This window comes from Chinchilla lanigera, unplaced genomic scaffold (genome assembly GCF_000276665.1).
Source record: "Chinchilla lanigera isolate Chin_1 unplaced genomic scaffold, ChiLan1.0 scaffold00058, whole genome shotgun sequence".
In the NCBI taxonomy this organism is placed as follows: domain Eukaryota; kingdom Metazoa; phylum Chordata; class Mammalia; order Rodentia; family Chinchillidae; genus Chinchilla; species Chinchilla lanigera.
The window spans coordinates 3,094,120-3,105,662 of record NW_004955459.1 but is presented as its reverse complement, the minus strand read 5'-3'; the positions used below and the strand labels follow the sequence as shown (position 1 = coordinate 3,105,662).

The window sequence follows — 11,543 nt, the reverse complement described above, 5'->3', positions numbered from 1 at the left end:
CTCGGCTCCCCCGCTCCCCGCCTCGCCCCCGGCCCCAGGCCTGTCCCCAAGCCGCCTTCTGCGCCGCCTCCTTCCCTCCCCATGGGACAGAAGGCCACCGGACCCTGGCTTCGAACTCTTCTGACACCGGCTGGCACCGCAGACGGAGGGCGGGAGGCCGGCACAGGCCGGGACTTCCGGGTCAGGTGACTTCCTTGTGCGGTCGCGGGCGGCCAGCGGCGTAGGCACGCGGCACGCTGGGCCCAGCCTCGGAGGGGCTGCAGGGTCGAGTCCTGTGGAGGGGGCCGGGCAGGGAGAAGTGTGGGCGGCCCTGGGAGCGGCCTCCTGGGAAGAGAGATGCTTAGCGAAGCCGCCCTGACCTTGGGGCACCCCAGGGCTCCGTCTGAGCCGGGCCTTTACTTCTGCCCGCTTCCTTTCTGACACCTGGCTAGGAAGTGCCCGCAGCCTTTCCACAGTCCTGTTTCTCTTTCTCACGTGTGCGCAAAGCAGCTTGTTTTCTTATTTTTATTTGACCCAAATGCGCTCTGCAGAGCATGTTTCCTTAATCAGTGTAAAACCACACTTGCCACCTTTTGCCCGTGTCTGGACCAGTTCTTTGCTCAGGAAGAACCTAGAAACCACCTCTAGAAGGAGGCCCCAGCACCCCAAACCCTGGTAACATAGCCGGTATCCCAGAGGAAATTGTCATGCATGAAGACAGTTGTGGTGGCACATACCTGTGATCCCAGCCACCTCTGAGCCTGAGGCAGGAGGATCCCAAGTTCAAGGCCAGCCTGGGCAGTTTAGCCAGATCCTGTTGAAAGAAAGGAAGCGGGAGGGGAGGAGAAAGGAAAAAGGGCTGGGGATGTAGCTCAGCATTACCTGGATTCCACCCCTGCCACAGGGAGGAGAGAGAGAGAGGAGACACTGTCATGGTATGATGGACTGTCTTTTTCTTTTATAGCGGCACATAAACCCTGAATTTGATGAAATATGATATTTGTTGTGTTGATTATAGACAAACTGCAGCATTTTGCATTAAAGCATCCCTCCCTTAGCCAGCCACTCTGAGGTGAAAAGAGATCACATCTGTCAAGGGTTTTAAGGGTGCCAGCCACACCCCACATTCCACCCCTGGACAGCACCCTTGTGGCCAGGGCTGAGCTCTGATGACCTGGGTGTGAGGGGCCAGGACCAGAGTGTCAGCACCATTTGTTTGTTTTTCTGGGGAGAGGGTGGCCTTGTACTAGTTATGGATTAACCGTGTTCCGGGCCATCATGGCAGCAGAAAGGCAGACTTGCCGTCTCTCCAGGGCCCACCCCTGTAAGTCCCCTCGGGCAGGATGGAGGGGTGTGGAGGGAGGGGCGTGAGAGGGTAAGAAGGGCACACCCCATGGATGTGGACTCCTTGAAGCTTGGGGTCGAAGAAGCGAGGCCCCTGCCACCAGGCCCCAGCACTGGTTGGCATTCCCTAGGCCTAAGTGCCACAGTCCACAGGCTGTGCACCATGTGTCCTGACCACGGGCACATAGGGCCCCCTGTATTCAGCTTCCTCCTAGAAGGCTTCGGGCAGAGCACTGAGGGCTGGGGGCTGCCAGAAGCTCAGACGTCCTCCTCAGACAGGCGTCAGCGACAAAGTCAGCGACGGCAGAATGTGGCGGCTGGCAGGCTTGCTGCTGTTCCTGGCCACCTGGGGCATTTCCAGCAAACCGGTCCCTCCTGGTAAGGCCACCCTCCCATACCCTGCAGTCTCCTCAGGGGATCCTCAAATATCAAGGCATCTTCAGGGCTCTGGAAGCCTTGGCCTTCACACCTTCCCCTGCCTTTGTGCTTCAGTGAGATGAGGAGCAGCAAGGGAAGCAGAAATTGGTTGGCAAGGCCCGTCTCACAACCCAAGGGCTGTGACAGCAGACCCAGGGGACGGCAGGCTTGGGGTGGGCCACAGAGTCCCCTGGGCCTTCCCAGGCCACCACTTACTCCCTCAGCAGTAAAGGGCTTGGGCCCAGGCCTTCACCCACCACAGTCTGAATGTCTTACCTAAAATGCCCATCGGTATCCACAGCCAACAGGAGGCAGCCATGCTTCTCTGGGAGGACCAAGGGACCCACAATCTGCATTTGTGCCTTTTCCTGAGCTGCTGATCTGCCTAGAGGCCATTTCCCACTCCCTCTGCCCCGCCACACCTTCAGTCTACTTCATCTGGCCACCTCAGCTCGGGCACAGTTCCTCCCTTCCCTCCAACCACTCCTGCTCACTACCCTGACTTGGTCCCTCCCTCCTAGCGTCCCCTCACCAAGACAGACACCTGCCAGAGCCCAGGAGACATGTGGTGATGCACACTGGGTGCTGGGTCTCTCGGTCTTCCAGGTGTTTCAGGCCAAGGACACTGTGGAAGGAGGAGAGAGAGGGTCTGGTGACAAGTCAGGGAGGGATTGTACTTGCTGTGCTGGAGAACAACACACTGAGTTAACTTTGCAGTCTTGGTAGCAGCAGTGGCAGCAGCAGCAGGTAGCATTTGTCACTGAATACTTATTTCCATGCCACACACTGTATTGTTTTACATGGTTATTGTGTCCCTATTTTCTGAACGAGTTAACTGAGGTTTAAAGAGATAGAAACACAGGCTCCAGGTCACACAGTCAGGCTAGGACTCACAGAGAGTCTGTCTCTGAGCAGTCAAGGCTCCTGTCCTATAGTCATGTGCATCCTGTGGAGGGACAGAGCACCTGCAGCATTATCAGGAATGAGACTGAGCCCCATGGGGCCCTAGACAGTGCCTCTCTGGCAGTCCCCAGCCTGGCTTCCTGAGACCCTGTGGTCCACCACAGTGAGCTCCGCTCCCCTAAATCCAGACGCAGTGTTCTCCAGCAGCCAGCGTGCCCACCAGGTGCTGCGGATCCGCAAACGTGCCAACGCCTTCTTGGAGGAGGTCCGTCCTGGCAACCTGGAGCGCGAGTGCCACGAGGAGATCTGTGACTTTGAGGAAGCCAAGGAAATTTTCCGCACCGTGGATGCCACAGTAAGGCCACTGGCTAGGCCCAGAGAATGAGGCTCCAGTGAGGGGTGAGGAGGTTAGGGCCTGGATGAGCAGGTGGGGGCTGACTTTGGAGGCTCTCTTGAGAGTCCCAGGGTCGGTCAGCACCAGCCCATCTTCCTCCCAGCTCGTTGGGGTGGCTGAGGAGATGCTGGTCTTATGGTCTTGGTCAGGGCACAGGAAGCAGACTTCTGCAGTGAGTGCCAGGAAAAAGAGTTTGTGACAGCTCTATGCTGAGATTTCCAGCAGCCCGTTTGGCAGGGAAGACAGTCTGGCCATCAGCAGCCACTGCTGCCTGCTTATCCCAAGGCCACATGCCGCTTCTACCCGTGCACCTGCAGTGCTGGCTAGGGCAGGTGTGACCGAGAGGCTCTGAGGTATGTCCACACATACACTTATGCTGTGCGTCAGCCCCTATTCACAGGGGAGCAAACTCTAGCCGTCTAGGAGAGCAGAGGTGGGGCCTGGGTGCTCTCTAGCCTGAAGGTCAAAGCCAGCAGCAGAAGCAGCTGCAACCTAGTTAGAAACAAGGCTCTGGCGACCCAGACTTTCCGAGTTGGCAGCACTGGCTTAGGGAAAGACTAGATGTATGAACGGACCCTAAAAGCGGGCAGGGAGTGAGGGGGCTGCAAGGAGGCGGAGCAGACTGGTGGGGATGAGGTCCCTGCCTGCCACTACAGAAGCCCCTGAAGGAGGGGACGGTCCTGCGAGCAGGGTGGGGCTGCAGGGGTACCATGGATGAGAGGGGTATTGTTGATGGCCTGTGGGGTGGAGGTGGGGTGGGGAGGGGAGCAAGGCACAGTAGCTGCTAGTGACCATCAATCCGTGACCTCTGTTTGGCTGGACCCGCCCTGCCGCGTGCCCTGGGTCACAGCCAGGAGCAGCGAGGTGCCTGTCCACACACAGGCTGGCGCTGACGCCCGTCCTCTCCCCACAGCTGGCCTTCTGGTCCACGTACTTCGGTGAGTGCCTTCTACACCTGGCCGGGCTCCCCTCAGTTGTCTAGGTGCTGTGGGTCGTGCAGGCAGCTGGTGAGACTGCTGACCTCCACCTCCCGCCCGCCACGTGTCGCAGACGGTGACCAGTGCCAAAGCCTCCCGCCGGAGCACCTGTGCGCCAGCCCCTGCTGCGAGCGGGGCATGTGCGTGGACGGCCTCGGCAGCTTCACGTGCGCCTGCAACCAGGGCTGGGAGGGCCGCTTCTGCCAGAACGGTGAGGGGCAGGGCCTGGGGCCTGGGGCCTGGGGCCTGGGGCCTGGGGCCTGGGGCCTGGGACGAGCCCGGGCCTCTTGCACCTGGCTGACTCGCATCCCCGCAGAGGTGGGCTTCAGCAACTGCTCCTCGGACAACGGCGGCTGCGCGCACTACTGTCTGGCGGAGGGGGACTCGCGCCGCTGTAGCTGCGCGCCAGGCTATGAGCTGGCTGACGACCACCTGCAGTGCGAGCCCGCGGGTAAGCCGCGCCGGGACCCGGGTCGGCCTCGCACTCTTTCGCTCGCCTGCTTGCCTGCCTTCCTCCAGGTCCTGCTGCGTGGGGACAACTCCTGGAGCAGAAACCCAGCGCCTTCCTGCGTCTGCCGGGGAAGTGTTTAATTTTCTTAGCGCACCTCTTTAGCCGTGCATCCCCTTTCGATCTTTACTCTTACCGTTTCCAGGAGAGAAGAGATTCTGCCCTCTTTTATATTTTCCTTTTTATGCTTTTTTTTTTTTCTTTTTTGAGACAGGGTCTTGCTATGTAGTTCAGATTGGGCTTGAACTCACTATGTAGCCCAGGTTGGCCTCTAACTCAGGGCGATCCTCCTCCCTCAGCCTCCCGAGTGCTGGGATCACAGGCGTGTGACACCAGGACCGGCTATGCATTTCTATTTTTTCGAATTTATTTGTGCATAGTTTATGAAGCCAGGGTTTTTACAACTGTTATAGTGGAATTTGAGGGTAGCTTTTTTTCATTTCCTGTCAAGTGCTCTTGGTGGACTCTTTCAGTGAGGAAATTGTATATTCTGCTTCTAGGAACGTTTTAAGATTGTTTGGCCATCTTTTCTCTGCTTTCTTTGTTCTGTCTTTCTAGACCTCTCATAATTCGTATCTCTTTCCTCTAGTTTTGTCTCTCTCCTTTCCACCTCTTTATATCTTTCTTTTTTCTTTCTTTTTTTTTTTCTTAAGAAGGGTCTTGTTAGTTCAGGCTAGCCTCGAGCTCACGGCAGTCGTGTCTCAGCCTTCCAGATGCTGGGATTATAGGCATGTGGCACCACACCTGGCCACCTCTGTGTATTCTTCCAGAGAACTTTTTACAACTTTATGTTACAGCACTTCTGTAACTCATTTTTTAAAAATTGGTATTTTGAAATAGTGAGAAGTTCACAGGAAGTTGCAGAGAAATGGCTAGTGGACCCATGGACCTGTGGGCTTTCTCACTGGCCATTGGCAGAGCCCTACTGGGCAGGGCCTTAAGGCTCCGTATTTATGGTGTTTGGAGAGGCCATGCTGAGGGGTTTGTGCCTGGCTTCCAGCCACTTGGAGCAGACTGGCAGAGGAGTTGGTGTTTGTGGACTCAGTGTGACCCTGCAGGGGTGGGCCTGGCACCGAGCACCCTGGAGGGGCTGTGCCGTGTTGTCACTGGCTGAGCAGGGCGTGCTGTCCCTGTCTGCCTGGCAGTTGTGTGGGCCCAGTGGGCTTCTGGAGTTTTGTTCTGCTGTCCCCTTGCCCCGCTGTCATTCCTCTATTGAAGTGTCCCACTGCTGCGGAGCCTAGAGCCCCCAACCTGGCCTCTCAGGACTATTAGGAGCAGACCCCGGCAGACCACCCAGGCCCCTGCTCTCCGCCGTGTGTGCTCCTCTCTTGGGAAGAGCTCAGAGCTGCTTGGGGCTCTCCAAGAATGTTCACCTCCTCCTCCCCATGATTTTTTACCTCTTTTAGGAGGTTGGCAGCATCCATCAGGAGACATGCTTACTCATGTATTTTGGGGATTATTCCCCAACAACTCTGGAGTATGATGAACCTCTGAGAAGTCTAACGGCTCATGAAAGAACACATGTGGCTCGGTCTGTGTCTTGCCATTAGGTGGCACCGTTTACTGACTGACTGACTGACTGACAAGGGGGGTTTCACAGCTAATACTGAGTGTTCTAAACATTATTTATCCCTTGAATCCTATTATGTAGCAGACTTTGAATCCTACAGTGTAGCAATGTAGCCTATAGGCAGGAGGAGGACCAAATGGGAGGGCCCCTTACCACCTCCCTCCCTGTTCAGTGATGTTCCCATGTGGGAGGATACAGAAGCTAGTGGAGAAGAAACGAAGCAACTACAAACGTGACACAGACCAAGTAGAGCAAGAAGATCAGGATGAACAGTTAGATCCAAGGATCGTCAACGGCACTGAGACCAGACGTGGAGAGAGCCCCTGGCAGGTGGGGGAGAGGTGGAGCAGCCTGTCCCTTGCTGGGCCAGGGCCACAGAGCCTCCTGGTAGTTCCTGCTTGAAGGCAGGTGGGGAGAGAAGTGCCCCGCTACTGGGGGCAGGTGGGGGCGAGTGGGGGTGAGCAGGGAAAGAGAGGTGACTCCTTGGGGCAGGGGCTGTAGTGTGGGCAGGTGGGCTGTGGCCGGGAGGGCCAGGCAAGGAGGAGCTCCATCTCAAAAAGGGCCGGAGAGGCCCGTGTGGCTGGGGACCCAGACCCTCTTGAGCCCAGGCTCAGGACCTGCGCTGGGCGCTGTTGGGTCCACCCTGTGACGCCGCAGTTGCCGTTCCAGGTGATGCTAATGGACTCCAAGAGGAAGCTGGCCTGCGGCGGAGTGCTGATCCACAGCTCCTGGGTGCTGACTGCGGCCCACTGCGTGGATGAGTCCCGGAAGCTCAGCGTCAGGCTCGGTGCGGGCTGTAGCCAGGCCAGAGGGGCCGTCAGAGGCTGGGGTGGCGCGGGGCAGCCAGGCAGGCTGTTGGGTTTGGGAAACTGTGGTACCGGGAACTCAGTGCCACACAGGTGGGGAAACAAGCCTAGGTGCCTGTGAGCCAGGCCAGGAGGGCCTGTCTGGTGCCTGCTGCAGTTGGCACGGGCACATGTGTGAGGGGTGCCACACATCCTGGGAGTCTCACTCCTGCTTGCATGCAGCCTCAGCCCCCTGGGGTGCTGCTTTCCTCAGCAGGCTGGGGGTCACCAGGCAGAGGCCCCACACTGTGACAGTTTCTAGAGGGAGGCCTCATTAGACTCCACATGCAGAAAAGAAGAGGAAGGTGCATTGAGCATGTCCAGATTCACGCGTTACAGTCTTCTTCAGCACAACCGTGGCCAGGGCCCCGCGGGCGGTTGAGGGATTTCCATGCCCTGTTTTCCAGGGACCATCCCACTGGGCTGGAAGGAACCTGTGTCTCACGTGTAGTCCTGACAGCTCTTCTCCCTCAGTGCCCTGTCCTGTTGGTCCCCCTCTGTGGGTCTTGTTGCTCCTGCCCTTGTCAGCCCAGCTGTAGTTCTACATATCCCAGGGCCCGGGCTTCTCTGGTCTCCCTGTTCCTCTGTGAGTCCTGCCTCCAGACAAACATCCTGTGCCTTGGAGGTTGATACCCATAGGCCATTCCTTCTGTCAGGAAAAGTCACTCTTGAGAAGGATCCAAGGCACAGCTCAGCAGCTTGTGACTACAGTCCAGCTGTGGGCCCAGCCCAAGCCACAAGAAGGCCCACAGGCCCTCAGCCATTGGAGGGCCCTGGCCAGGCCACTCTGACGGTGCCCTCTGCCTTGCAGGTGAGTATGACCTGAGGCGCAGAGACAAGGGGGAGGTGGAGCTGGACATCCAGGAAATCTTCATCCACCCCAACTACACCCGGAGCACCACCAACAATGACATTGCGCTGCTCCACCTGGCCGAGCCCACCGTCCTCTCCAAGACCATCGTGCCCATCTGCCTCCCGGACAGTGGCCTTGCGGAGCGGGAGCTCACTCAGGCCGGCCAGGAGACAGTGGTGACAGGCTGGGGCTACCAGTCTGAGCGGAAGGGAGATCCCAGGAGAAGCCTTACTTCCGTTCTCAACTCCATCAGGATTCCTGTGGCCCCTCACAATGAGTGCATCCAGGTCATGAAGAACGTGATCTCAGAGAACATGCTGTGTGCAGGCATCCTTGGGGACACGCGGGATGCCTGCGATGGTGACAGTGGGGGGCCCATGGTTGCCTCCTTCCAAGGCACCTGGTTCCTGGTGGGTCTGGTAAGCTGGGGTGAGGGCTGTGGGCTCCCTAACAACTATGGTGTCTACACCAAAGTTAGTCGCTACCTGGACTGGATCCACAGCCACATCAGGGACAAGGACGGCTCCCCTCAGAACCAAGTGCCATAGCTGTCCTGCGCGTCTCTGGACCCCAGGCCCCTTGCAAGTGGGGCTGGGCTGCCGGGTGGCCATTAAAGGGGCATGCACTAAGCATACTGGCCTATAGTTGTGTCTGCACATCATCTTTTCTGGACCATTCTGTACAGAAGTAATGTTTATTGAGCTTCTACTGTATGCCATACACTTTATGAACTGAATCTTACGAGCTCCCAAAGCAACATTACAGGGCAGGGAAGAGCGGCTTCAAATTTTGTGGAGACTAAAGCAGATATAGTAGGAGGGTGTGTGGACTCTCTTTAAAAAGAATAGAAAATGTAACTAAAGAGCTGGGGGAGCCTTTCCCGAGGCCTTGGGAAGAGCATGTGAAAGTCATGGATCCTGAAGCTGGGGCTTGACTCACTTCACAGAGAGCCCGGGAGGAGATGCAGAAAACCCAGGAAGGCTTATGCTGGGGCTAGGGTTGGAATCAAGGGGCTTTTCCCCATTCTCCACTGTTCCTGAAGGTGGCTGTTGTGACACCTTTTTGGGCGGGAAGGTAGCCAGAGACCCAGAAGGTATTGTTTAGAATGAATTCACAGTTTAGTTGAGGAAGCTGCGTAAGGAAGAGTGGTGTGAGGCGGGCTTGGACCGGTGCTGTGGTCCCAGCCATGCAAGGCTGAGGCAGGAAGACATGGAGTGCAGGAGCTGGGGCAGCACAGTAAAACCCTGTCTCGGAGCGGGGAGAAGGAAGGACATTAAATATTCACACAGAAGGCACTGTCTTGTCCTTATAGGCATAATTGGGTGAGAGAGAAATAAGTCAGGACACCCTGGTTTGAAATCATTGAATAACTGAGGTAAGACAAAGCTGAGAAAATCAGTCCACAGTTGAAAACTAGTCCAGCTGTCTGGCCTTGACAGGTCATTTCCGTCTGGGTGTGAGAGTTCTTTTGGGAAAATTCAAATGGCTGGTGTATTGCCTCATCTTCTGTTACCGTAGGCAGGCTGACTTTATGAGTAGGGGCTTACTTAGCTCAGGCTTGAAGGTGGAACGTCTGAGATGGGCGGACAGCCCCACGGTTTGGCCTCTGGCGAGGGCCTTGTGCAAACCTTGTGACTTTCAGCTGGCTGCACATTTGACCTTCTGGAGAGCTTGTGGTAGGAGTGGGGCAGACCCAGGTATTTTTATTTTTTTTCATAGCAGGACTTAAACTCAGGACCTTGCACTTTCCGGGCAGGCAATGTGCCACTGAGCTATATCCCCAGCTGACCCAGATATTTTTTGTTTGTTCCCTCTGTGTGTGTGTGTGTGTGTGTGTGTGTGTGTGTGTTTGTGTGTGCACGCGCCTGTGTCTGTGCGCATGCGTGCACACGCACACACACACGTTAAAGATCAACCCAGGTTAGAGTAGCCCAAGCTGTATCACTGGGCTGCATCTGCAGCCTTAGACACTGATTATTGTTACAACTCTCCATTTCATTTTTATATGTGGCTGGGATTAAAAGCTACCAGACCAAGTGGTTTGCTCTTTCTGTAGGTTCTGTGCTAGGACTCTGAGGGCCAAGAAGGCTGACTAGCATTCTCAGGCAGCATGGCATAGCCCAGGCAATAGTAAAGGAAGATGTAGCGATTCTGCTCAGACTATCACTCACAGAACAGAAAGGACACCAGGACACAAGAGTTAGTAATCTACTGGAGCCACAAGAAAAAGAGGCCAGCCTGCGATGGCCCTGCAGGGCCCATCCCTGTAGTGATCTTGGGAAGGGAAAGGTGAGTCTGCTTGGAAATGGGAGTAAGCCAGACTAGAGCCACTGCTGGGGGTGGGTGTGTGTGCTTGTGTATGTGTGTGTGTATATGCATGAGATTTTGACTTTTGTCCTCCTTTGCTTTCCATTGGACAAAACAAAGAATAATCATCATTAAATAATAGGTGCCCTATCACATAATCTCAAATATATAAAGCAACACTTGATAGAAGGACAGAAAAAAATAATTGTAATAGATTTAAAAAAAAAAATACAACGCCAGGTATGGTGACACATACCTGTAATCCTAGCACTTGGGAGGCTGAAGCAGGAGGATTGCCATGAGTTTAAGACCAGTCTGGGCTACAAAATGAGTTCAAGGCCAGCCTGAACTGCATAGTGACACCCTGTCTCAAAAAGAAAAGAAAAAAAAAAACTTTTTAGAAACCAGTAAACAAACAGATTAAAAAATAAATGGCACACACCAGTAATCCCAGCACTCAGGGAGGCTGAGGCAAAGAGGATGAAAGTTAGAGTTCTGCCTGGACAATAATAAAATTAATACACTTAAGTGATTCTTTTTGAACATACTGGGAACATTTGTGAAAACATTCTGGGCCTGAAGGAAGCCACAAAGAATTCCAAGAGGTTAATATGATACAGAGTGTGTCCTCTAGCTAAAAGAAAAATTAACAGCAAAAACATACTTTAAAATTCCATATGTTAAACCGGGCATAGTGGCACATGTCTGTAATCCCAGCACTCGGGAGGCTGAGGCAGTAGGATCCTTTTGAGTTCAAGACCAGCCTAGGCTACAAAATGAGCTTAAGGGCAGCCTGAACTGCAGAGTGAGACCCTGTCTCAAAAAGACAAAAAATAAAAAATAAATTTAAAAATTCTATGTTTAGCCAGGCATGGTGGTGCAGGCCTCTAATTCCAGCACTCGAAAGACTGAGGCAGGTGGATCGCCCTGAGTTCGAGGCCAGCCTGGGTTATATAGTGAGTTCAAGTTCAGTCTAAACTAAGAGACCTTGTCTCATTAAAAAACAAAAAAATCCGTATGTTTGCAAACTAAGTAACATTAGCTTTAAAAAATTGTATGGGAAATTCAGAAATGATAAAAATTGAATGCTTAATTTGTGGCTCACAGTTAAAACAACACATGGAGGGAAACTGTATCCCTAAACATTCCCGCCAAGAATCAGAGCTGGCCACTGCGGCTGCCCAGGCTGCGGAGTGAGACCCCTTCGCGGCCCCAGGGCTCAGAGCCCAAGACCTCGGGGTCCACCCTGCAGCAGCGACCCCCTCCCAGTTCCCGTCCTCCTTCCCCCCTTCCCCGTCCCCGTCCTTGTCCCTGTCCCCCTCCCGTCCCCTCTCTGGTCCGCGTCTCCTCCCCGTCCCCGGCCGCCTGGGGCTGCGGCGGCGGGGGCCCCATCTGAGCGCGGCTCCCAGCGCGGGCGGCGTCTTCTCCTGCGGCGCGGGCCACGGC

At 55.1% G+C, this 11,543-nt stretch overlaps 1 protein-coding gene across 6 annotated transcripts; it reads left to right on the top strand.

The window, feature by feature from the left end:
- Positions 1 to 96: 96 nt before the first annotated feature.
- On the top strand, positions 97 to 8,434 carry Proc (protein C (inactivator of coagulation factors Va and VIIIa)). Of its 6 annotated transcripts, none has more exons than XM_005397614.2 (9): positions 97 to 185; positions 1,603 to 1,701; positions 2,832 to 2,998; positions 3,888 to 3,975; positions 4,088 to 4,225; positions 4,331 to 4,465; positions 6,265 to 6,422; positions 6,762 to 6,879; positions 7,749 to 8,434. In XM_005397614.2, the coding sequence occupies exons 2-9, from the start codon at positions 1,632 to 1,634 to the stop codon at positions 8,336 to 8,338; spliced, it is 1,464 nt and encodes a 487-aa protein (XP_005397671.1). In that variant the 5' UTR covers positions 97 to 185; positions 1,603 to 1,631; the 3' UTR covers positions 8,339 to 8,434. The 6 variants fall into 6 exon arrangements, with proteins under 6 accessions (XP_005397671.1, XP_013376521.1, XP_005397670.1 ...); XM_013521067.1 differs by having other exon boundaries at positions 1,528 to 1,701; XM_005397613.2 differs by having other exon boundaries at positions 111 to 185; positions 1,599 to 1,701.
- Positions 8,435 to 11,543: the final 3,109 nt, after the last annotated feature.